Below are 25,032 nucleotides of genomic sequence, written 5' to 3'. Positions count from 1 at the left end.
TGATGAGGTAGTGTGTGTAGAATCTTGAGGTGGAAAATGAATTGAACTCACTATGGCATATGGCTGAAATATGAGACTATCTGGAGCTACTTTCTAGATGCCTTGCATATAAGTGTTGACAGCGCAGCTCTTTGTATACATTTGATTTACTTGCCAAAAAAGTGAAAAAGTATTTTTTTCATTTTTTTTTCAAGTAAAATAAAATGAAAAATAAAGCCTCAAAATGGATAAAACCGAGAATTGTGCCACTGCCAAACCTGGAAGACAGAATTAATGGCTCTAAAGGCCAATGACCGCTGGCCGCCAATCAAAATAGGAGGAAGCACTGTCAGCCAATAGGAAGCCAGTAGCGGTACCACGTTGTTCTTGGCCTGCCACAACAACACAGGAAGAGCGTGAGCGTCTGTCTGTAAAACAAATAAATAGCAGCTTCGTGGTGTCCGAGTGCTCAGTCCTGGACATGTATTATCAACTAACAGCTTTGAGTTAATTTGAACGCTGACGTCATGATTTCGCTCTCAGGCCTGAACGACTCCTTGCTGTTAAACGCAAACGTTGCGGCTTTAATAATAATCGCGTTGGCGCTGGTTGCTCTTTATCAAAAACAGCGGAATTTAAGATATAAAAACATTCCGCCAGGTCCGAAGCCATGGCCAGTGGTCGGAAACTTCGGCGGCTTTCTCGTACCCTCTGGTATCCTCAGGAAACGGATCATAAACCCCACTGACGGTCTGGCAGAATTGGCTAAAGTTTATGGTAACATATACAGCCTTTTTGTAGGGAGTCAACTTATCGTGGTGCTCAATGGCTATGAAGCGGTCAGGGATGCCCTCTCAAACCATCCGGAGGTGTTCTCCGACAGGCCAGACATCCCTACCGTCACTATCCTGACTAAACGCAAAGGTAAGCAAGTTCTTGTATTAAATTAAGCAACTGTTATTGTAGGTTATCGGTTGAATAAGGCTATAACCGTGTAATAATAACCCATAAAAAATCTAGTAATCGGATAAGCGTTAGAATAGAGAGGTTTCACTGCCTTTGGTTAGTGTAATAAAAGTTTTTGTTTTTTGTTTGTTTTTCTTGACAGCTGGTACAGTGTTGGAAAGCCTCACTGTCACATTCATATGTGTATGTAAACTTCTAAGCACAACTGTAATGTCTCCCCCTCAGTGTTATTACATTATGCCTAACAAAAAGTAATTACACACTGTGAGATTGAGTGCTAGTTGCTTTATTCATAAAATTATAGAATATAGCTGATCAGTTGTCTTCAAATTGAAGTTTCTCTTTAACCTTTAGGATTCACTGGAAGTATATTGCATTTACTGCAAATCTACAATTAATATGCATGAATGCACATTTGAACTTGATAAGCCTGTAACTTAAACAGGCTCTATTTACCACATTAAATTCTCCAAGCGGGATTGAGGGTCAGTCTAAACAGTAGATTTGATAGTCTCCTCCATAACTTATGAGATGTAAGTTTTTAGGTATTCTACAATTTTAAGAGTCTAGTTAAGTAGCCAAAATAACAATGACATACACGCTGACATAAGCTGTCCTTTTTTTCCTGGTATAACTGAACTTCAGGGATCGTCTTTGCACCTTACGGGTCAGTATGGCGAAAGCAGCGCAAGTTCTGCCACACCACACTCCGCAGCTTTGGTCTGGGGAAGCTAAGTCTAGAGCCTTGCATTAAGGAAGGCCTTGCTACAATCAAAACAGAGCTGCTGCGGCTGAATGAGGAGTGTGGTGGCGCTGGTGTGGACCCGAGTCCACTAATTGGCAACGCTGTGTCAAACGTCATCTGCACACTGATCCTGGGTCAGCGCTTCCACCACGAGGATCGCGAGTTCCGCACCATGCTGGACCTGATGGCGCGAGGACTGGAGATCTGCATGAACAGCCCAGCAGTCCTCATCAACGTTTTCCCGCTGCTCTACTGGTTGCCTTTTGGAGTTTTCAGAGAGTTGCGTCAGGTGGAAAGAGACATCACCGTGTTTCTTAAGAGGATTATTACAAAGCACCGCGCAACACTAGATGCCGACAATCCAAGGGATCTCACAGACATGTACTTGATGGAGATGCTGGCCCAGCAAGATGCTAGAGAGGAGGACAGCAGCTTCACAGAGGATTATCTCTTTTATATCATAGGAGACCTCTTCATTGCTGGCACTGACACCACCACCAATTCGGTTTTGTGGACTCTGCTTTATATGGTCATATACCCTGATATCCAAGGTAAAAATGGCAGCAATCAGTAAAGTCCATCCTTTGCAAAGTGCATGTGTTTGTGAAATCAAATCATTTCATTTGGACTCCACAGCAGTTTTGGGAAAATCACATTTAGTGTCAGAAATACCACTTTAAGTGTGATTTCACTGATTTGAAACAAGTGGATTTTGATAAATGACAGTGGCAACATATGTAAGTATTGTGACTAAATTTTAGGTTGCCAAACAAACTTTTATGTGGGGGGAATTGGGAATCTTCTGCGGGAACCCACGTCTGGGACGCTTTTTGGTTTCAATACATGAACATGTCTGGCCTCCTTGTGTATTTAACCACTTCTCCAATTGTTGCACGTGCACATAGATTGGCACATGAAAATATGCATTTACTGCTGCATTTTACTTCAAGTTCAAGTTCTAATAAGACCGTTTTTTTTCCTGGTTTGATGTGATGTGGACTTCATCCTTAATCCTCCCTTTCTCCTGCTGTGTTGATTCAAGACAAGGTCCATGCAGAGATTGATGAAGTAGTGGGCAAAGATCGGGTGCCGTCTCTGACTGATAAGGGAAGTTTGCCTTTTACTGAAGCCACCATTATGGAAGTGCAGAGAATGACTGTGGCAGTTCCCCTGGCTATTCCTCACATGGCCTCACAAACAACAGGTAAACAGTAACTGTGACCCTTAATCTCCACATAACCTTCATACAGATCTGCACATAACTGTTCAAGCACCCTGGATCCACCCTAGCAGATGCCTGTTGCCAAATTTGTCTAATTCCCAAGCTCTAAACAAAGTGTTCTTCTTTTCTTTTTCAGAGTTTAGAGGCTACACTATTCCTAAAGGGACTGTCATTTTGCCCAACCTGTGGTCTGTCCATAGAGATCCCACTGTGTGGGATGATGCAGACAGTTTTAACCCAGAACGCTTCTTGGACAATGAGGGAAAGCTGCTCAGGAAAGAGTGCTTCATACCATTTGGGATTGGTATGCCTTCTTACTTATATGATCCATATGAGTGAAACATAAACACTGATCCATAAATTTGATTTCACTGTTGTGTCTCAGGTCGCAGGGTATGCATGGGTGAACAGCTGGCAAAGATGGAGCTGTTTCTGACGGTCACCAGCTTACTGCAGGCCTTCAAATTCAGGCTCCCAGAGGGAAAGCGTCCACCTCCCCTGCACGGACGGTTCGGACTGACACTAGCACCTTGCCCATTCACTGTGTGCGTGACTGCTCGCAACAGTGAAACTGACGTCCTGTAACAAGGAAACTCTGATGAAGGACTTCACAAAAAGTTGAAAATATTTTGATCTTATTCTCCTGGAGAGATCTAAATATATAGGAAGTTTATAGACACATTTTTTTATTAGAGAAGGGTGCTCCTGTTTGACTGAAATCCCAGATAATTTATTTTTTCATTACCATCTGGATTATGTGGATGATTTAAGCTGTTGCTGAGTGAACAGAAATTTGAAAAGTAATAACTGACTGCAGTACTAAGTGATGGCTTATCTCATGTAAAAAAAAATATTTAAATAAGGTCAGTGTTGCGAGATGACTCTAATTTTAAAAGTCATAAGATAATAACTGTATTAATATTTATCCTTTTATTGCATGATTTGCTTTGCATCATAGAAATTAGCAAGCATAAAGCAATGTGCAAAAGTCTTGAGCCACCCCCCATTTCATTATATTTTGGTAGGGAAATGAATGCAAAGATTTAATTAGAGGTGTAAAAAGAAAGTACATGGAACAGCTGTTTATATGTAAAAATGTAATATGTACAATTCTAGCATCCTTGAAAGTCAATAATTGACAGGACCACATTTATTCTTCAACACAGTCTGAACTCTTAGGCAGCTTTCTTGTTATTTCTTTAAGTAGTCTTCACCAGTCTTCTCCAGGCTCCTTGAACGACATCCAGAGCTCTTCTTTGGATGTTTTTGCCTTTTGTTCCATTCTCTGTAAAGTTGTACATCTCTTTTGACAACCTCATATTGGTGATGGTTTGAACTAATTATTTCAAATTTGTTACCACTGATTTTCGGTCCAGTTCTTGTGTGATTTGGCATACGTGAGCCTATTTCCTTTGTTTCTATTTCATAAGAATGGCTTCTCGACAACCAGCTTTCCACTGACAACATTTCTGATGAAACTATGGCAAACAGTGGATGAAATATGATGTGCCGCATCCATCTCTCCTGTGTCAGGTCTTAGCTGCATTTGTTTCCTGTTTCTTAAAAACATGACTTTCAGATACTATTCATCAGATGTTTTTAGACCTGCTGCTTTATTTGTTTGTTTGTCCTCAGCGTGTTCATTTTCCTTATTTATTTATTTTTAAGAATACACTGCACGCCATGCTACGATATGTCAAGTTTTAAGCTAATGGCTCTTTGGGAATCACCTTAGTGATGGAAAATACTATTTCTAATGTCTGTCAAACTCTTTTACCTTTTCCATTTTTCATAGATTCAGCTAAAGAAATGGGAAAAAAATATGTATTGTTACTAACAGTGCCTAAACTTAGGAGAGAACCAATTTAAAATGTATTTTTAATAAGTCGTCTATTACATGTAGCTATAACACTGGTTCGTTGAATAAGTTAGATGCTGTTTTGTTTTGTTTTTTTTATCATTTAATGATACATAGGTGAGTGTTAGGTGGCTTAACAAAAATAGAAAAACACACACACACATTCCACTGAAAAAGGTCGGGTATAAGGACTGTTTGTTCGACAACCACAAACTCTGGACTCAGGAAAACACAATGTGAGAGTTCATTACATATTAAATTGCTAGCTGGTGCCTTCTTCTTCGTTTGCATAAATTGAGAAATTTAACCCATAAACTGATAAACAACATGTAGAAATTAAGAATGAATGATATAGACCGAGATCGTTTCTAATGTAATCAAACCCAGAAGATGGCAGTAGTACAACTCCACGATTGCAAGCGGAACCGGCTGTGATCACGTGACCGCCAGCACTTCCGCTTGCCGCACATCTCTTTGGAAGGATGCGTTAACACAGTCGCCATATTAGTCAGGGACAATTGCTATTACTGATTAACACAATATAATTTTCAATATTTGTTTTCTGACATAGCTTTAATTAAAATACACAATTTATTTTTATGGCATAATGCAGCTTTAAACTGAGGCACGTTTCCACCAAGAAAACATCCCTATTTTTTTTTTAATCTTGAATTAATATAGTTGAAATTTAAGTCAAAAGTTTAAAATTTTACTAAATTTTCGATTTACAAAGTTCCTTGGAATTACAGGGTCTCTAGCTAGTTGAATAGGATACCTAATTCGAAATTTTGAGTCATTAACTCGCAATTTCCGAATTAAGTTGGGAAATAATTAACAAAAAAATAACAAATAGAAAAAAATAAATAAAAATGAATGGCGGACTGGCAGTTTTGGGTGAGTGCGTGTGTGTGTCACTTAACAGAAATGATCGTTGCTTACTGTAAAGGGTTACTCACCCTAATAAATCTAATTGAAGACTAAAATGTGCTTAGATACTCTATAGACTTGTGAAATGTATTAACTGTTGCTTAGGTTTCGCATTTCTTTTTTTTATTTAAAAAAAAACAACAACCAGCAAACACACAAAAATTTGACATCAAACTTCTGAAATCCACAGTCTGACCCCGGAGCAAGATGGCGGCGGTGCAGACGGATCTCACTAGTCCAGCTAGGGGGCGCCTGTGCACTGATATTAGTGTGTCCTTCACTTTGGACCCGAGCGGACACCGGTCAACATGGCTTTCGCAGCTTCTCAGATCGTCAGAGGCTTCTCGTCTTCAGCTGTCCGAAATGTTGTTATTAAAAATGTAACGATCATCGGAGGTGGACAGATGGGTGCTGGGATTGCACAAGTGAGTAAGCGAAAAAGGAGCAGTCTGGCCCGTGTTTAGCTAAGCTGCTAGCTAATTTCAATGGGTTAAGGCCAATTTGGCTGTCTGCGTTATACGTACGTCATATTCGCATAGTGGCACTGTGCAGGTTGTCTAGCACTAGTTTTTCAAAACTTGTTATTGTCCTCTTTTATCGCCACTTACGCTTACAGGACACTAGTGCATGCAGAGTAAACACACCGCTTTGAATTTCAGTTTGTTGAAAATATAAAAATCAAAGTGGACTTTGACTCTGTGCATTAGAGTTTTTTGCATTCTCTCATGTTTACTCTTAGCTGTGCTGTAAACACAACATCCTGCTTACGTGGAGTTATATAGCTTGAAATAAGGTACTGGGCTCAGAGCCACCTCTTGGCAAGATTGTTCATGAACTGTTTAGACAGATGCAACTTGGTGGAGAGCATGCAAAGACCCTGTTACGTTTTTGTTTGATCACTTTTCTTTTAGATTCTGTTTATGTAATTTGGTGATAGTTTTCCGGGATTTTTCATTTTTATGTTACACATCAAGGTCAGTAAAGTTACCATATAAAGGATCCTGGTGGCCATTAAGTGAACTTTATATTTGGGTGTAGTTGGCAGGTGTTCAAGTATGTCTGCCTAGCCTAGTCAAACTAACCCACAAAGAGTTTGAATGTGTCGGATTCAACCAAAACCGATCCCCCACTGGTGGCTGCGTTTGGAACAATCTTGAAATATTTTCTTTCTTTAAGGTTGCCGCATCAACGGGCCACTCTGTGACACTGGTGGACACGTCTGACGACATCCTCAAAAAGTCCATCAAATTAATTGAAGGGAGCCTTAAACGAGTGGCGAAGAAGAAGTTTTCCGATAAGCCAGAAGTGAGAGGCTGTAAATTTACTGACAAAATGAGCAGCAATATCAGCCACACCATGAAATTTGAGCAGTTTCTTAAAAATGTTGTTTGGTTTGTTTCAGGCAGGTGAAGAGTTCATCAAGAAAATTGTGAAGAAGGTGTCGACCTCGACAGATGCTGAATCTGCCGTTCAGGGCTCGGATCTTGTGGTGGAGGCCATTGTTGAAAATCTAAAGATCAAGCAGGATCTTTTCAGTAGGCTCGACAAGTTGGCACCATCGTAAGCTCTCCTTCAGTTCTGTTTATTTGTGTAAAGTGTAAAGCTTTTAGCTCTTGGCTTAGATCACCTAACATACAATGATGTGCAAAAGTCTTGAGCCACCCCTCATTTCTTTATATGTTGCTTCCAAGGAGCCAGACTTTCCTGTCATTTATTGAACTCTCAGTCTGGTGTTCAACTAACCCTGTGAACCCACGATCAAGGAGACGTAGGGTTTTCAGATTCATACTATAAGGCCTTTGACCTCAAGATCGGAGAGGTCATGATTTGCATTTCAGCCAGTGGTGTTGGAGATATTGTCAAAATGAATTATGAATGCAGAAAAGTACCTGACTGGCACCAACTTCATTTTTCTGCATGGCAATGATCCCAAATACACTGCCGTGCTGTAAAAGCATACCTGGATAAAAAAAATACACAGTGGAAGACTGTCGTGGATCGGCCTCATATTATTGTAGCAGTGTGGGATCATCTCAGCAGAGTACAGAACAAAAGGCAGCAAACCTCCAAAGATGAGTTTTGAGTTTCCTTCAAGAAGCCTGGAGAGCAATTCCTGAAGACTACTTAAAGAAATGACAAGTAGTGTATGCACGTATGAAGACTTTTGGTGGCACAAATGTACTTTCATGGCATTTATTTTTTAAATTAAATATATAGCCAGTTTGGATCTATTTTCAACTCCCAAAGGCAATTACGCAAGCAAACTTGATGACACCTCCCACCCAGATCCAGCAAAACAAATTGGACCAGACTGATTTAAGATTGTGTGACCAGACTTTTTCATGATTGTGTGCTCCCTGTCTTTTCTATGCTGACTTATCTCTCAGAGTTCAGCATCAGCTTGCACACTCTGCCTGAATGTGAACACCTTTTGGCACAGTCAGAAAGACTTGTAGGATAGTGATCATTAAAGTGTTCACCATTAGCTTACCATGGCCAGTAAGGGGGGAATTATTCAGATGTATGCTTTAGGAAAAGCAGCAGTACCACCTTATAAAGATACACCCCACTATAAATAAAATGTTGTAAATATTATTAGCAGGTTTTAAACAAAGTATAAAAATTAAAAGAGAAAAATATTCTCCATTAGTGTAAGAAGCAGGAGTAACTTCACAGACAGCTGATTGTTTATCCACACTGTGTAATCAGTCAGAAAATACTTGTCTCCCAGCTTGCCAGGGTCTACTTTTGTTAAGAGGACTTGGAAATGCTCAAAAAATGACAAACTGTAGACTCCAATGGCTTGTAGTCAAGCCAGTGTCCAGAGACAGTACCCAGCTGTAGCCACAAGATGGCAGTAATTTACATAATGGACACCAACACGCAACACGCCCAGACGTTGCTTGCCTTTCTTGTAGTGACCATGTTACAGATCAAGTAAGTTAAGTAAGTTGATCATGGCCTTGTTAAAGGCAATAAAAGGCGTATTTCTGCTTTATCAACTGATGTCTGTGATATGTGTTGATTTCTTTCTTTAGGCACACCATCTTTGCCAGTAACACATCCTCGCTGTCTATCTGTGACATCGCCAGCTCCACCAACAGGCAAGACAGATTCGGTGGCCTTCACTTCTTCAACCCAGTTGCTATGATGAAGCTGGTAGAGGTAGGGTCTTAAGAAAAGAATCATTATTAGCACGCTCATTTTCTTTATTTAACAAGATACAACACAAATAAACATCTTTAAATACCAGGAAGTAATATAACACATTTATACATGTATATCATGTATAATTGGCTCATATAGCTGAATCCTGTTTGCAAGAACAATAAAAGAGTTACTAACAGGATCTGTCTTGAGTTTTTTGTGTATTGTACATCATAATGCACGTAGTGGCATGCAGGCACACATGTCTTTATAGGATTACTATAAGTAGCCTATCCTATAGTTACGATAGTATAGTGATCTTTGTTTAACTTTACTATAGTTATAGAATTACTATATCTTGGGCAAACCCTGTATTATTAGAATTGCACTATTACAACAAAAGCTGCTAAAGTCTCCATCTTCCACAGGTGATTGGAACTCCTGCAACAAGCCAAGACACTTTGGATTCCCTCCTGGACTTCAGCAAAGTGCTTGGAAAAACACCAGTGTCCTGCAAGGTGAGGAGTTTTTGCCTATAGCTTAAGCAATAAAGTTGCTCATTTTGTATCAGTGGCTCACGTTAAGGTCTGGGATGTGTTGTATTAGATGGTAAGAAAATGGCTTGCACATGCTCAGTGTATTGGATTGCTGTGGCCGTCTGTGTTAAATCTTGAAGTCTTGGTACCAGATACTGCAGGTCTGCTTCAAAGGTCGGTTCTGAGCTGCTGTGTTGACACAAGAAACATAACCTGTTTTCACTACACTGCACTAAACCTTACCCAATATTACCCACAGAACTATGAGGTTTGATCATAAAATTCTTCAACTCCACCCATTTAAAAAAAGACAGTCAGACTGTCAGCACTAGTGTAACTTCATGCAGCTGCTGACGGAGAACATTTGGCCCACACAACCTGAGCTGTGGTGTGTGCCACTGTGTTTTCGCCACTCCAGAAGCAAAGCTTCGCTCACCACCCTCGTTGAACCAAATCCAGCGTGCATAGCAGACACACAAGTGCAAGTGGTTACGATGAGGCCGACAGCAGCAGCTGGAAGTGGTGCAGAATTTATAGTTTCCCAAAATACTGTAAAGCAAAATGTGGTTAAAATTCAGTAAATAACAATAAGGGATTCAATCATGTCAAGCTATTTGCTAACATGCACACTGTAGTAATATGCATGCTTCATGAATCCAAGGCTGAATTTCACATGCACACTTATTTTGTGTGTATTTAAATGGACTTTTGTAGTGCTTGTCTACTCAAGAAAACACAAAGTTGGTTTTTTTTTTGTTACTACAAGTCTTATTCACCAAACACCAAGCATGTTCATTCATAGTTTCATCTATACCTAAGTGCTTTGTCCAACATTCACACACACTCACGCTTGGGGCATAAATAAAAAAAATAAAAGGATGCATTGAGCCAGGTATTGATCCACCGATTTGTAGATGACCTGCTCTACTCCCTGAGCCGCAGGTCACAAAAGTCTTAATAGGGACTTTTAGTCTTCCTTTTTCTGCACACATTAGTTCAATTCAATTCAGTTTTATTTATATAGCGCCAAATCCAGTGTTGGGGAGTAACGGAATACATGTACCGCCGTTACGTATTTAGAATACAAAATATGAGTAACTGTATTCCGTTACAGTTACCGTTTAAAAAGGTGGTATTCAGAATACAGTTACTTTGTTGAAATAAATGGATTACACTGCGGTACTTTCCTGTTTCATTTTGTCGCGGGTCAGGACTGTTTGGGTTTTGTTTGACAGCTACGTTCTTTTGTTCCAGGCGGCAGCGTTACGGTTGCCATGGTTACAGGGCGACGCTCTCTCTCTCTTTCTGCGACTGTGTGTTTCCTGGGTGAGAGAGCGCCTTTTCGTTGTTGTTGTTGTGCTAAGCTAACAGGCAGAATGCTACAAGCATAGCTCTAAAGAATGTAGCATCATGGGCAGTATAGTCCGTGTTGCAGGGAGAATGGACTGCCAATCACGTTATGGGTCTGTGAGCGCGAGGAGGGAGAAAAAGGCGAGTGGAAAGGTACGAGTTGTCGTCGAGGAAAAACGGGAGCTGGAAGCATGTAAATATAATAATAACCACTGCAGCCAAGAAGAGTGCCTGACGAGCCCAGTTGTAAGTAAGCTATTAAGACTCGACTGTACACTGTGTTCGTGTTTTCCTCCGAAAACAATAAGTTCCGTTGGAGCAGCCTTTCAACGCCTCTCTCTGTCTCTCGCAAGAAAGGTTGACCCACACAACAAAGTAAAGCTAGTTTTCGGCTACGAGCCGACAGGGACCCCGCCGTATTAGTCAGAGGTCCCTTTACTACAGTTCGGAGTCGCGGACCTTCAGTAATAGTAATAAATCACACAGCAATAGTACATTCACGTTGTTGTAAAAAGCATGATAATATATTAAGTAATCCAAAGTATTCAGAATACGTTACTCTCATTGAGTAACGTAACGGAATACGTTACAGAATACATTTTGGGGCATGTATTCTGTAACGGAATACATTTTAAAAGTAACCTTCCCAACACTGGCCAAATCACAACAAAAGTCACCTCAAGGCGCTTTATATTGTACAGTAGATACAGAGAAAAGCCCAACAATCATATGACCCCCTATGAGCAAGCACTTTGGCGACAGTGGGAAGGAAAAACTCCCTTTTAACAGGAAGAAACCTCCAGCAGAACCAGGCTCAGGGAGGGGCGGCCATCTGCTGCGACCGGTTGAGGTGAGAGAAGGAAAACAGGATAAAGACATGCTGTGGAAGAGAGACAGAGGTTAATAACAGATATGATTCAATGCAGAGAGGTCTATTAACACATAGTGAGTGAGAAAGGTGGCTGGAAAGGAAAAACTCAATGCATCATGGGAATCCCCGGCAGCCTACGTCTATTGCAGAATAACTAAGAGAGGATTCAGGATCACCTGGTCCAGCCCTAACTATATGCTTTAGCAAAAAGGAAAGTTTTAAGCCTAATCTTGAAAGTAGAGATAGTGTCTGTCTCCCGAATCCAAACTGGAAGCTGGTTCCACAGAAGAGGGGCCTGAAAACTGAAGGCTCTGCCTCCCATTCTACTTTTAAATACTCTAGGAACAACAAGTAGGCCTGCAGAGCGAGAGCGAAGTGCTCTAATAGGGTGATATGGTACTACAAGGTCATTAAGATAAGATGGGGCCTGCTTATTTAAGACCTTGTATGTGAGGAGCAGGATTTTGAATTCAATTCTGGATTTAACAGGAAGCCAATGAAGGGAAGCCAAAACAGGAGAAATATGCTCTCGCTTTCTGGTCCCTGTCAGCACTCTTGCTGCAGCATTTTGGATTAGCTGAAGGCTTTTCAGCGAGTTTTTAGGACATCCTGATAATAATGAATTACAGTAGTCCAGCCTGGAAGTAATAAATGCATAAACTAGTTTTTCAGCGTCGCTCTGAGACAGGATATTTCTAACTTTAGAGATTTGTTTGACAACTTCTCTTTCAAGGATTTTTGATATGAAAGGAAGGTTGGAGATTGGCCTATAATTAGCTAAGACTGCTGGGTCTAGAGATGCTTTTTGAGTAAAGGTTTAACTACAGCTAGCTTGAAGGCCTGTGGTACATAGCCGATTATTAGAGATAGGTTGATCATATTTAAGATCGAAGAATTAATTAATGGCAGGACTTCTTTGAGCAGTTTTGTAGGAATGGGGTCTAAAAGACACGTTGATGGTTTGGAGGAAGTAATTATTGAAGTTAACTCAGAAAGATCAATTGGAGAAAAAGAGTCTAACTTAACATCAATGGTACTAAGAGTAGCTGTAGATAATATTACATCTGTGGGATGATTATGGTTAATTTTTTCTCTAATGATAAAAATTTTATTTGTGAAGCAGTTCATGAAGTCATTACTAGTTAACGTTAAAGGGATTGTTGGCTCAAAAGAGCTCTGACTTTTTGTCACCCTGGCTACAGTGCTGAAGAGAAACCTGGGGTTGTTCTTATTTTCTTCAATCAGTGATGAATAGTAAGATGTTCTGGCTTTGCGGAGGGCTTTCTTGTAAAGCAGCAAACTATTTCTCCAGGCTAAATGATGATCCTCTAAATTTGTAACACGCCATTTCCTCTCCAGATTACGAGTCATCTGCTTTAGGGTACGTGTTTGAGAATTATACCACGGAGTCAGGTACTTCTGATTTGAGGCCTTAGTTTTCACAGGAGCTACAGTATCCAGAGTCGTACGTAGTGAGGAGGTAAAATTATTATTAACAAGATAATAATTTGGTTGATGGGGTAGTATTCAGATAGCTGCTCTGCTCTATGGGTACTGAAGATGCTAACAGTGGGTGGATTATATTCTTAAACTTAGTTACAGCGCTTTCAGAAAGACATCTACTTTGATAAAGTCTACTCTCCCCTGCTATGTAATCAATTATTGTAAATGTAAATGTTATCAGGAAATGATCAGACAGGAGAGGGTTTTCAGGAAACACTGCTAAATGTTCAGTTTCTATGCCATATGTTAAAACAAGATCTAGAGTGTGATTAAAGTGGTGGGTGGGTTCTTTTACATTTTGAGAGAAGCCAATTGAGTCTAATAACAGATTAAATGCCATGTTGAGGCTGTCATTTTTAGCATCTACATGGATGTTAAAATCACCCACAATAATTATTTTATCTGAGCTCAGAACTAAATTAGATATAAAGTCTGAGAAATCAGAGAGAAACTCTGTGTAAGGCCCAGGTGGACGATAGATGATAACAAGTAAGACTGGTTTCTGAGTTTCACAGCTGGGGTGGACAATGTTAAGCATCAGGCTTTCAAATGAATTAAAAGTCTGTCTTGGTCTTTCGTTAATTAATAGGCTGGTGTGAAAAATTGCTGCCACACCGCCCCCTCGGCCTGTGCTTCAAGGTTTCTGGTAGTTAGAATGACTCGGGGCCCGGGGGTGTTGATTCATTTAAACTAACAGAATCATCCTGCTGCAACCAGGTTTCTGTAAGGCAGAGTAAATTGATTTGTTGATCAATTATTAAGTCATGTACTAACAGAGACTTGGAGGAGAGAGACCTAATATTTAATAATCCTCAATGTTTTACTCTTTGGTTCAGATGTGGATACTGTATTGTTCTTTCTTTGTAATTTTTTTATGTTTAAGTTGTTTGTTGCTGGTTTTTAGTTTGTTTTTTGTCTTTTTGGGAGCTGACACAGTCTCAATGGAGATGGGTTTTGGGGGGGGGTAGCAGGAGGAGAGAAGCTGCAGAGAGGCGTGTAAGACTGCAACTCTGCTTCCTGGTCCCAACTCTGGATAGTCATATTTTGGGGGGTTTAATAAATTTGTCCATATTTCTAGAAATGAGAGCTGCTCCATCCAAAGTGGGATGGATGCCGTCTCTCCTAACAAGACCAGGTTTCCTCCAGAAGGTTTGCCAATTATCTATGAAGCCCACATCGTTTCTTGGACACCACTCAGACAGCCAGCAATTTAAGGAGAACATGCGACTAAACATGTCACTGCTGGTCTGATTGAGGAGGGGACCAGAGAAAACTACATTGTTTTGGCAATGATTTAACAGAGTACACATGTGAACAACTCTGCTTTCTGTCTTTAGTGTGGAACTAAAACCTTAATCATGTTGAACCTCTCTTCATTCAGGATACCTCTGGATTCATTGTGAACCGTCTACTTGTTCCATGCATGATGGAGGCCATCCGGTTGTATGAGAGAGGTGTGTGTACCTGCTGTTTCTACAGCTCCTTCAAGCATCCTTCAAGCTTTTCACCGATTCCTCTAACTTTGTTGATATTCTGTTTTTCTAACCTCTCAGGCGATGCATCCAAAGAAGACATTGACATTGGTATGAAACTCGGCGCTGGTTATCCCATGGGGCCATTTGAACTTGCTGATTATGTAGGACTAGACATAGTAAAGGCTGTTATTGAAGGTGAGTAAAAATCCATAGACACTGTAGTTGTTTATGTGATTTTGATTTAAACATGTGACAGCCTGTGATGAGATGGGACCGTCTGTCTGTATGTCTTTAGCCTTCAAGACAAAGGATCCTAAGAACCCTCTCTTTGATTCGAGTGACCTGCTGAACAAGCTGGTTGCAGAGGGCAAACTTGGCATAAAGACAGGAGAGGGATTCTACAAGCACAAGTGATCTGCTGTGAATGTGTGCATTGATCACTGAAACTAGCTCAACAACTGATCAGACACTGGAATAGATAAGTGCCTTTGCCGTGTGCATTAAAGAGCAACTGTTTGCTAAGTCAGCCTGTCAGTTTCCTTTCAGTGTCCAGCGAATTTTAAAGCTGAATAAAGAGATTTTTAAATACTTGCTGTCTGTTGTTATTTTTAGAGTGAGAGATATCGATGACTTATTGGATGTGCAGGTATCATATTTATGAGCATCAGTTAAAAAAGGAAAACATTTTAATGGTAATAGAAGAATGATGATATTGTTAAGACAAAGACTAAAATGTAAGTGGTTGTGCCATAGAAGGCAGCCCTCAAACTAAACTTTTGAAGTTGCTATGATGGATACTTTCATACTGGACTTTCAAGTCAACTCAAGTGGCTTTATTGTCATTTCAGCCACGTGGAGTGGCTGAAATGACAGTGAAGCGAGACAGCGTTCCTCCAAGACCACGGTGTTACATATAACAGACAATCAGCACAGGACTACATAAAGTGCAAGTGTGCAAAAATTGCAAACTGCAAAAAAAAAGAAAAAAAAGAAAACCGTGCAACACAGTCGTGAGTCATCAAAGTGAACAGCAGTGGGCTGAGCACACAGCCCTGAGGGGCTCCAGTGCTCAGTGTGGTGGTGTTCCTGATGCTGTTACCGATCCCAGCTGACTCAGGTTTCTCCGTCAGAACTTTCATGATGTATCCAAAAGACAAAAGGTTTAAATAAAGCTTTGTTTGCTAAAAAGTTCATAATATCATTTTAAAAGTTGATAGCATAAAAGTGTTGTTTTCACACGGTCTTTGACACTATTACTAGTGATTGCTGTGTGCACAGAACAATGAAATAAATTATAGAATGATTATTATAATAATTACAGTAACACTGCTTTAATGTATTTTTTTTTAGGTTTTGGGGTTTGTTTTAGTAACGGACATAAAGCCACTCAACCTTTGAGCAGAGTCTGACTCTGTCTGCCCTGACTGGTGCAGAATTCATATGAATTCATACTTTTGGATCCTCAATTCTCTTTTATGGACTGATTTACGTTTTTCACAGCAACTTTGGGAACAGAAACAGGTATCTGAGATGCTTTCAGACATTTGCTGTTATGACAGCGGCCAACTCTCATTAGAAATAAATGCTCATAATGTGCAACTTTGCTCTGCGCACACAAGAATTACAGTATGCACACTGATGAAAGAAAGACATAGGACTTTTTAATTCTACTTTTGATTTGGAAGTTGGATGAATAAAATATACTATTTACAGAGAGGACATTTTGTGTGAAAGAACTAAATTATTTTTGAATAATTTCATAAAACGGGCCTGAAAGACAGCTTCAGGCTGGAGAACTATTCCTGAATACTGCTCGAAGAATAGATGTGATCATACCAAGCAGTAAGTCAGCATTGGGTAAAACATAAAAAAAGATCCTGTGTTGCTCAAGACTTTTGTACACTACTGTATAGTGTATAGGCTATTCCTACAACAAAAAATATTCTGGGAGTGTGAGTCACTGATAAGTGGTGAGAAAGGTGTCAAGAAAAGAAGAAAGTTGTGAACACAGCACTTCAGTAGTAACTTTTTTCTTACAGCTAGTCCCAATCACTTGCGTTTTCTTCCTGTTGTGTTTTCACCACTAAACAGCTTTGAGTTGTACTATAGATTTATTTCATTATTTGATTTCACCAAATGCTTCATTGATCCCCAATCATGATCAGGATTTGTTTTTCAGACCACATTTCTTCGTCCAAGATAATGGTTCACTTGCAGGGTTTTTTGTTTCCAGGTAGGCTCTTTCTATTGTTGTTTACCCAGTAAGCAGCACTGGAAAATATGTACACAAGAATGAACTGGCAGTGTACAACTTATCATGTCTTTGCAGTTCCTGTTGCTTTCTTTTTTAAGAAAAGGGAAGCTATTTTTCCTCTTCTGTGTGTCCTCTGCATTCTACAGAATTTAATCTACATCATTTTTCAGTGCTTACTCTTGTGTTCTTATGCTTTGCCTAAAGTAAACACTCCACACGGTGCTTCAGTTGAGTTCTCCGCATGCTGTTTGCTCAAAATGCACAGCAATCTGCTTACATGGCGTTTGTATATCTGCACAGTGCCATCTGTCAACAAGGTTATGTAAAAACAACTAAGACAGATTTAATGTAAAGGAGCCATGAACTTATCATCAAGGTCACTTTTCTTCAAAGTTTTATGGTTAATGTTATATTAATATTTATGTTGATCACGTCTCCTTCCAAAAATAACAAGCAGCGATGGCTTTGAAATGATCTTGAACCGTTTTCTTTAAAGGTTGCCACATCAACGGGCTACTCTGTCACACTGGTTGACGCGGGTGACAGTATCCTCAAAAAGTCCATTAAAACAACTGAAGGCAGCCTCAAGAGTGGCGAGAAGAAGTTTAAGATAAGGCAGAGGTGCAGTTAACAGGCTACTGTTCACTGGTTTCACCAGACTTAAGCTACTGTGCAGAGGTCTGGGGCAACAACTATAAAACAACATTACATTCACTTTTTACTCTTCAAAAAAAAAAAAAGCAGTTCAAATCATCCACAATGCAGGTTATAGGGAACATACAAACTCACTATTTTTGCAGTCTGAAATATTGAAAATTGCTGATCTAGTGAAATTCCAAACCCCACAAATTCTATTCAAAGCAAAGAAAAAAATTCAGAGTATGTTTTCTTTGAAAGAAGTAAGTTATAATTTAAGGGGTTTTTGTGACTTCAAAACAGGGAAGGTACGTGCTACAAGAAAAAGCTTTTGTGCTTCTGTTCATGGAGTGAAACTGTGGAACAGTCTGAATATGGAACTAAAGCAATGTCCAAACATGAAACAGCTCAAAAAGAGTTATAAAAATATGATCTTCTCGAACTATAAAGAAAGGGAATATTGAAATTGAGTGAATGTCTCTATTTAAAAAATTTCATGATGTGATATTATAGTATATAGTATATATTGTATTCAGATATCTGTTCACTATTTTTATTACAGATTATATCAGTAAGGAAGCTGACTAAATATTAACTGATAACTTATGGCAAAGGGGTGGGATTAAATAAGTGTGTACTTCTTCCCACTCCCTTTCAACATGTAAATGAACCAGAACGGTAGAAATATTGAAATGTATTGATTTTGTATAGTATTTCTTTTTTTTTTATCTCTTATTTTCTTTACCAAATGTACCTGTATATTGTTTACATGTTTGAAATAAATTAACAAAGAAACAAACAAGCAAACATGAACAACCAGATCATTAATCCTGTGAAATGTGTGCAATATCTGGATAACGTTGGGTTTGGTTTGTTTCGGGCAGGTGAAGAGTTCATCAAGAAATGTCGTTGCAGAAGGTGTCGAGCTCCACAGACGCTGCATCTGTGGTTCAGGGCTTGGATCTTGTGGTCGAGGCCGTTGCTGAAAACCTAAAGATCAAGCTTTAGATCTTTCATCATAAACTCTGTCTCGGTTCTTTTTGCTGTTGTAAGCTTCGGCTCTATTGAACACATAAGATATATGGACTGTTGCAAAGCTGCAGATGGGCCTGTTTTTGTAATTATCTATCTATCTATCTATCTATCTATCTATCTATCTATCTATCTATCTATCTATCTATCTATCTATCTATCTATCTATCTATCTATCTATCTATCTATCTATCTATCTATCTATCTATCTATCTACCTACCTACCTACCTACCTACCTACCTACCTACCTACCTACCTACCTACCTACCTACCTACAGTGGGGCAAAAAAGTATTTAGTCAGCCACCGATTGTGCAAGTTCCCCCACTTAAAATGATGACAGAGGTCAGTAATTTGCACCAGAGGTACACTTCAACTGTGAGAGACAGAATGTGAAAAAAAAAAATCCATGAATTCACATGGTAGGATTTGTAAAGAATTTATTCGTAAATCAGGGTGGAAAATAAGTATTTGGTCACCTCAAACAAGGAAAATCTCTGGCTCTCACAGACCTGTAACGTCTTCTGTAAGAAGCTTTTCTGTCCCCCACTCATTACCTGTATGAATGGCACCTGTTTGAACTCATCATCTGTATAAAAGACACCTGTCCACAGCCTCAAACAGTCAGACTCCAAACTCCGCCATGGCCAAGACCAAAGAGCTTTCGAAGGACACCAGGAAAAGTATTGTAGACCTGCACCAGACTGGGAAGAGTGAATCTACAATAGGCAAGCAGCTTGGTGTGAAAAAATCAACTGTGGGAGCAATCATCAGAAAATGGAAGACATACAAGACCACTGATAATCTCCCTCGATCTGGGGCTCCACGCAAGATCTCATCCCGTGGGGTCAAAATGATCATGAGAACGGTGAGCAAAGATCCCAGAACCACACGGGGGGACCTGGTGAATGACCTGCAGAGAGCTGGGACCAAAGTAACAAAGGTCACCATCAGTAACACACTACAACGGCAGGGAATCAAATCCCGCAGTGCCAGACGTGTTCCGCTGCTGAAGCCAGTGCATGTCCAGGCCCGTCTGAAGTTTGCCAGAGAGCACATGGATGATACAGCAGAGGATTGGGAGAATGTCATGTGGTCAGATGAAACCAAAGTAGAACTTTTTGGTATAAACTCAACTCGTCCTGTTTGGAGGAAGAAGAATACTGAGTTGCATCCCAAGAACACCATACCTACTGTGAAGCATGGGGGTGGAAACATCATGCTATGGGGCTGTTTTTCTGCCAAGGGGACAGGACGACTGATCCGTGTTAAGGACAGAATGAATGGGGCCATGTATCGTGAGATTTTGAGCCAAAACCTCCTTCCATCAGTGAGAACTTTGAAGATGAAACGAGGCTGGGTCTTCCAACATGACTGATCCAAAACACACCGCCCGGGCAACAAAGGAGTGGCTCCGTAAGAAGCATTTGAAAGTCCTGGAGTGGCCTAGCCAGTCTCCAGACCTCAACCCCATAGAAAATCTGTGGCGGGAGTTGAAAGTCCGTGTTGCTCGGCGACAGCCCCAAAACATGGTAAATGGCCTGCATTTGTATAGCGCTTTTCTAGTCCATAGGACCCCAAAGCGCTTTACACTACATTCAGTCATCCACCCATTCACACACACATTCAAAACATCACTGCTCTCGAGAAGATCTGCATGGAGGAATGGGCCAAAATACCAGCTACTGTGTGTGCAAACCTGGTAAAGACCTATAGTAAACGTTTGACCTCTGTTATTGCCAACAAAGGTTATGTTACAAAGTATTGAGTTGTATTTTTGTTATTGACCAAATACTTATTTTCCACCCTGATTTACGAATAAATTCTTTACAAATCCTACCATGTGGATTCATGGATTTTCTTTTTTTTTTTTCACATTCTGTCTCTCACAGTTGAAGTGTACCTCTGGTGCAAATTACTGACCTCTGTCATCATTTTAAGTGGGGGAACTTGCACAATCGGTGGCTGACTAAATACTTTTTTGCCTGGATGGATGGATGGATGGAAAAAAAACACAATAACCCAAGAATCTCATTTTTTAGGTATACTCTTTCAGTTCTAGGAGGCAGGAATGTGTTGCATGCCATCCGTTGGAAAAAAAGTGCAACACAGACCGATGACTCTGTGTCTGTGTGTTAGACGAAGTGTTACCTACAATTTACTAGCTGGGCTTACATCCTCATTTTAAGTTTGACAGGGTTTCAGTAGGTAAAGGTAAATGCTTGGACAAGAATTGAGCTGCAGTTTGGGGAAGGCCTCGAAGGGGGCTGGCAGATCCCCCTGTACTAAATAGGAGTGAAGAAGTTAAAGTAGGGATGCACCGATACTGGTATCGGGTATCGGGGCCGATACTGTAAAATGTGTGTGTACTCATACTCGTAAAAGTTAACCGATACCATGAACCGATACTAACTTATTTCATTAATTAGAGGGTGGCTTGTCATTTCTGTTGCAGTTTTTTAGATTGGCCACTAGGGGAACATCCCACGCTAAACAGGCACAGGGTTAGGCGAGTGAGACTGGTGGCTCCAGATAAAAAAGAGAAACTGGAGGCTGCTGTAGCAAGGCTAAACAAAATGTCAGCAGTGTGGACCGGAACAGCCAACTTTAACTCAGGTTTTGGAAAAGCGATGAAAAATGTCAAGAGAAAATCCACGGGCAGTTAAAATAACAGAGGCTCTGACTCATTTTATCGCTCTGGATGACCAGCCAATGCCAGTCGTGGAAAATCAGGGAGATAATGGTGCCAAAACTTTCTGAAGAGGTAAAGACAAGCAGTGTGGTCATTTTTATTAAGATTTTATTTTTTATCGGCAGATAATGAAATAAAACCTGTCTTCCAATTCATTGCATTTGTGTGTGTGTGTGTGTGTGTGTGTGTGTGTGTGTGTGTGTGTGTGGTAGAAATATCGGTTTTTGTACTCTCTATCGGCAAGTACTCAGATCCAAGTATCGGTATCATATCGGTTTGAAAAAATTGGTATCGTTGCATCCCTAAGTTAAAGAATTGAGAACAAGGAGGGATGGAGGGTGGGGCACGTAAATGAGAATGAACAGCTTGCAGAACTGAGGGAACCTATATAGATTACAACCGGAAGGAGCGTGCTTGGAGGCGTGGTCCCACTCCTGAAATTCCGATACATAATCTCCAATAGTTAAAAGACATGATCATAAAGTGTAACTTTGGACCGTTACTATTTTAGTTCTGGCTACTTGCAAGTGCACTTCTGTGATTCTTTTGTTTTTTCCCCACTGTCTTAAAAGTTTTACAGACCGCAATCATCAACTTGCATGGCCTTTATGTTGATGACATAAAAGGACACTCAAAAAAAGTTGCCTCATGGCTCTTTACACTGTAGGGTACGGACTCTAGAATATTAGAAAAAGAGCCCTAAGACTTAGAAAATCCCCTACGAGCTAGCACTAGGTCACGTCAAAGGAAGAAATCCATATCTAGTATAATTTAGTGCATGAGGGGGAAATGAAGAAGAGCTTAAGAGAGAAAAGACAAAAGTTAGAGATGTGTAGTAATGGTAATGAAGGCTCTCATTCTGTTTTTGGAAACTCCAGGAACCACAATGTAAGCCTGCAGTCTGAGAGTGAAGCACTCTATCTGGATAATTTGATACTGTGAGGTCTTTAAGGTGTGATAGGGTCAGATCATTGAAGATCTTCTCCATGACCTCAAAACACCTGGAAAATGCAGATATTTTGTAATTGGGGTTGAGGGTTTTGGTTTTCTGTTTTGGTTTTCTCCACTTCATTCAAGACACTTCATTCACAACTAGCGCTATATTGGAAAGTCTGTGTGATATTGGAAAGAATCCAGGCAAGAATATTAGTGCTGCAGATAACATCACAGGGAACTCACTTGCTTCACAGTAGCACAATTAATTCTTGTATCTTTCTTTTTTAAATTTAAACCCATTAACCATTTGATACCATTCTCCTCGCTGGTTACCCAGCTCACAGCTACGGCTCTCGAAAATCTTGTTGTTTATGTGGTTCAGGATTTAAAGGTTGTTTATGATTCAGAAGGTCGGTGATTCGATCGCCACCTCCTTAGTTTGTTGCAGAATCCTTGGGAAAGATGCTGGGGAGTTGCTCTAAAAAGCAGCTTTCTGCCAGTGCAGGGGATCTGACAGATATTCCAGGATGGCGAAATGATTTGTGGGTTTGTAGTGCTGATCTCTTAAACTTAAGGCTAGGTTTGCGGCATAAGTTACCATGGAAATTTATCCCACTAACCACCTTCACAACCCTGAAAACCCAGTTAATCCTGAAGTTACCTTGCTAAGCACTTAATTCTCATTCATAGTACAGGCTTTAGGTGAAGGAGAAAGTGAAGGAGCAAATATTGTTAGTTTAGATTAAATCCACTGCAACATTATGCTATCCAATTTGTATCTGGATGTTTGTTTGCCTGTTTGTTTGTTGTTATTTTTTTACACTTGGAGAACATCACACATGCAAACAAACATATTAGATTTTTAAAAAATTAAAAAGGGATGGGGGGTATGGTTCTTCTAGTGAATTTAAATAATTCACTTGGTAAATAATTCACTCATCATTTAATTGCTTTGCTAAGAAATTTATTAGTGTTTTATAATACAGCAATTCCCATTCATACCTATAAATGTAAGTACAGTGGAACAGAGTGATAACTGTTTTCAAAGGAGAAATAAATGACAGTGTTTTTGCAAGAAATGGTTATCTACAGTGTATTTTAAAAGAATCGAGGCACAAATTATGCTATCAGAATACAAAGTAAATGTTGGTAAATTCGACCAAAACTTGTGGGCTATATTACTGCTCCACCACAACCCAAAGGTGCTCTACTGGATTGAGATCTGGTGACTTCATTGTCATGTTGAAGGAACTAGCTTGAGATGATCTGGCCTATCATCATGTTGGAAATGGCCATCCAAAGATGGCTATACTAACAGTGTCAGCAGCAACACTCAGGGAGACTCTAGAATCGAATAACTTTTCTTCTGTATTTTGATGCTCGGTATGAGCGACGGTAGGGCAACTTGACCGTGTCTACATGGTTAAACGCACTGAGTTGCTGCCATGTGATTGGCAGATTATAAATGTGCAGATCTGCGTTAATAAGCAGTTGAACAGGTGTACCTAACAAAGTGGCCAGTGACAGCTGCCAGACTACACTGGCTACATCTTACACAGTTAACTGTTTTTAGGCTTTTAGTGATTACGTGGGTTTGCTGTCATTCCCTTATTTTTATTATTCACAAATGTATTTTTATTGTATTCATGTATTCTGTTATTCACATCTTTTGTTTTAATCTTGTAGCTATGTTTTGAAAAGTACTGTACAAATAAAAGACTACTTTCACATAAAACTGTGGACGTTTTTATCCATTTTAAACTCAAATGAATTGTGAGCACAAAATGAATACTTTGCAGATGCTGTCATAATGCACTTGACACATTCTCAATCTTTTCCATGTCTTGTTAACCCAACACAAACACAAGGTGGTGCTGTTTCACTTGAAATGGTCCTTGATGAGACTTCAGGGTCACAATTCGGTTCTTTGGATTTAAGACATTTCAAATTAATCAAAGGGATCGATTTACTTTAAAAATGAATTTTATCACCATAAGAGTTTTAACTGAAGACTGTTAAATCCGATAACTGTGCAATTTTTACATCTGGAAACTTGTTACTCAACTGTAGTTTTTGTTCTTCTTTAAAGGCTCAGATACTCCAAGATTATATTTTCACAGCAGCACTGCTAGCACTACTACTTTAATATACAGTACTGTTCAAAAGTCTTGTGTCTCATTTCTTTATATTTAGCTTCCAAGAATCTTCTAGCTTGTTTGTTTGTTTTTTTTAAGTGCTCTTGAACAATAGTTCAGGCTTTCTGAAGGTCTTTCAAAGTTTTTCTTTGAACATTGGTTGCGTTTTCAGCCATTTTTGATCCAATCTTTGTACTTGGTCCAATCTTTGTCTGTTAATTGACTTAACACTGACTATTGAGTCATTCAACCATAAATGGCATCTTAAGTCAAGAGAGGTCCCTGTTATAGTTGGCAAATTACCAATTTAAAATACTATTTTTAGGGACTTAAAGCATCTTTTTGTGCTGTTATCAGCAGCTTGCTGGAAAAACACATAATTTGTTACCATTATTTTTAGTCAGATCTACACACACACAAAAAAAAAGGACAAAGTTTGACAAACAAGAAATTGAATTTTTGCACTAACAAGGTGATTTCTTAGCCAGAGAGCTGTTAGCCAAAAACCTGGCATATCACAGCATGGTGTGCAGTGTGTCCTTCAAGGATTTGAGGAAGAACAGAAGAAGTGGCAGGCAGGCAGGCATGCAGGCATGCGTGCAGGCAGGCAGGCATGCAGGCATGCGTGCATGCAGGCAGGCATGCAGGCATGCAGGCATGCATGCATACATACATACATAAATAAAAAACTAGAGCAGATGAACGTCTACTTCCTTAAGAAACAGTTACCGTTACTGTTCACTGAACCCTCTTTAGAAATGGTCTCAG

At 39.8% G+C, this 25,032-nt stretch overlaps 2 protein-coding genes across 3 annotated transcripts; both read left to right on the top strand.

The window, feature by feature from the left end:
• Positions 1-351: 351 nt before the first annotated feature.
• cyp2u1 (cytochrome P450, family 2, subfamily U, polypeptide 1) lies at positions 352-4,501 on the top strand. Its single transcript, XM_004549417.2, has 5 exons — positions 352-903; positions 1,591-2,241; positions 2,733-2,894; positions 3,049-3,216; positions 3,298-4,501. The coding sequence occupies exons 1-5, from the start codon at positions 507-509 to the stop codon at positions 3,495-3,497; spliced, it is 1,578 nt and encodes a 525-aa protein (XP_004549474.1). The 5' UTR covers positions 352-506; the 3' UTR covers positions 3,498-4,501.
• Positions 4,502-5,896: 1,395 nt separating this feature from the next.
• Positions 5,897-15,167, top strand: hadh (hydroxyacyl-CoA dehydrogenase). 2 transcript variants are annotated; one of them, XM_004549416.5, is made up of 8 exons: positions 5,902-6,122; positions 6,874-7,002; positions 7,100-7,257; positions 8,736-8,862; positions 9,273-9,362; positions 14,486-14,558; positions 14,658-14,774; positions 14,875-15,167. In XM_004549416.5, the coding sequence occupies exons 1-8, from the start codon at positions 6,006-6,008 to the stop codon at positions 14,991-14,993; spliced, it is 930 nt and encodes a 309-aa protein (XP_004549473.3). In that variant the 5' UTR covers positions 5,902-6,005; the 3' UTR covers positions 14,994-15,167. The 2 variants fall into 2 exon arrangements, with proteins under 2 accessions (XP_023010888.3, XP_004549473.3); XM_023155120.3 differs by having other exon boundaries at positions 5,897-6,122; positions 14,486-14,774.
• Positions 15,168-25,032: the final 9,865 nt, after the last annotated feature.

The sequence above is a fragment of the Maylandia zebra genome, linkage group LG6, assembly GCF_041146795.1.
Source record: "Maylandia zebra isolate NMK-2024a linkage group LG6, Mzebra_GT3a, whole genome shotgun sequence".
Lineage (NCBI taxonomy): Eukaryota > Metazoa > Chordata > Actinopteri > Cichliformes > Cichlidae > Maylandia > Maylandia zebra.
Note: the sequence above shows the minus strand (reverse complement) of the source record. Positions and strands in the feature narration are given on the sequence as shown.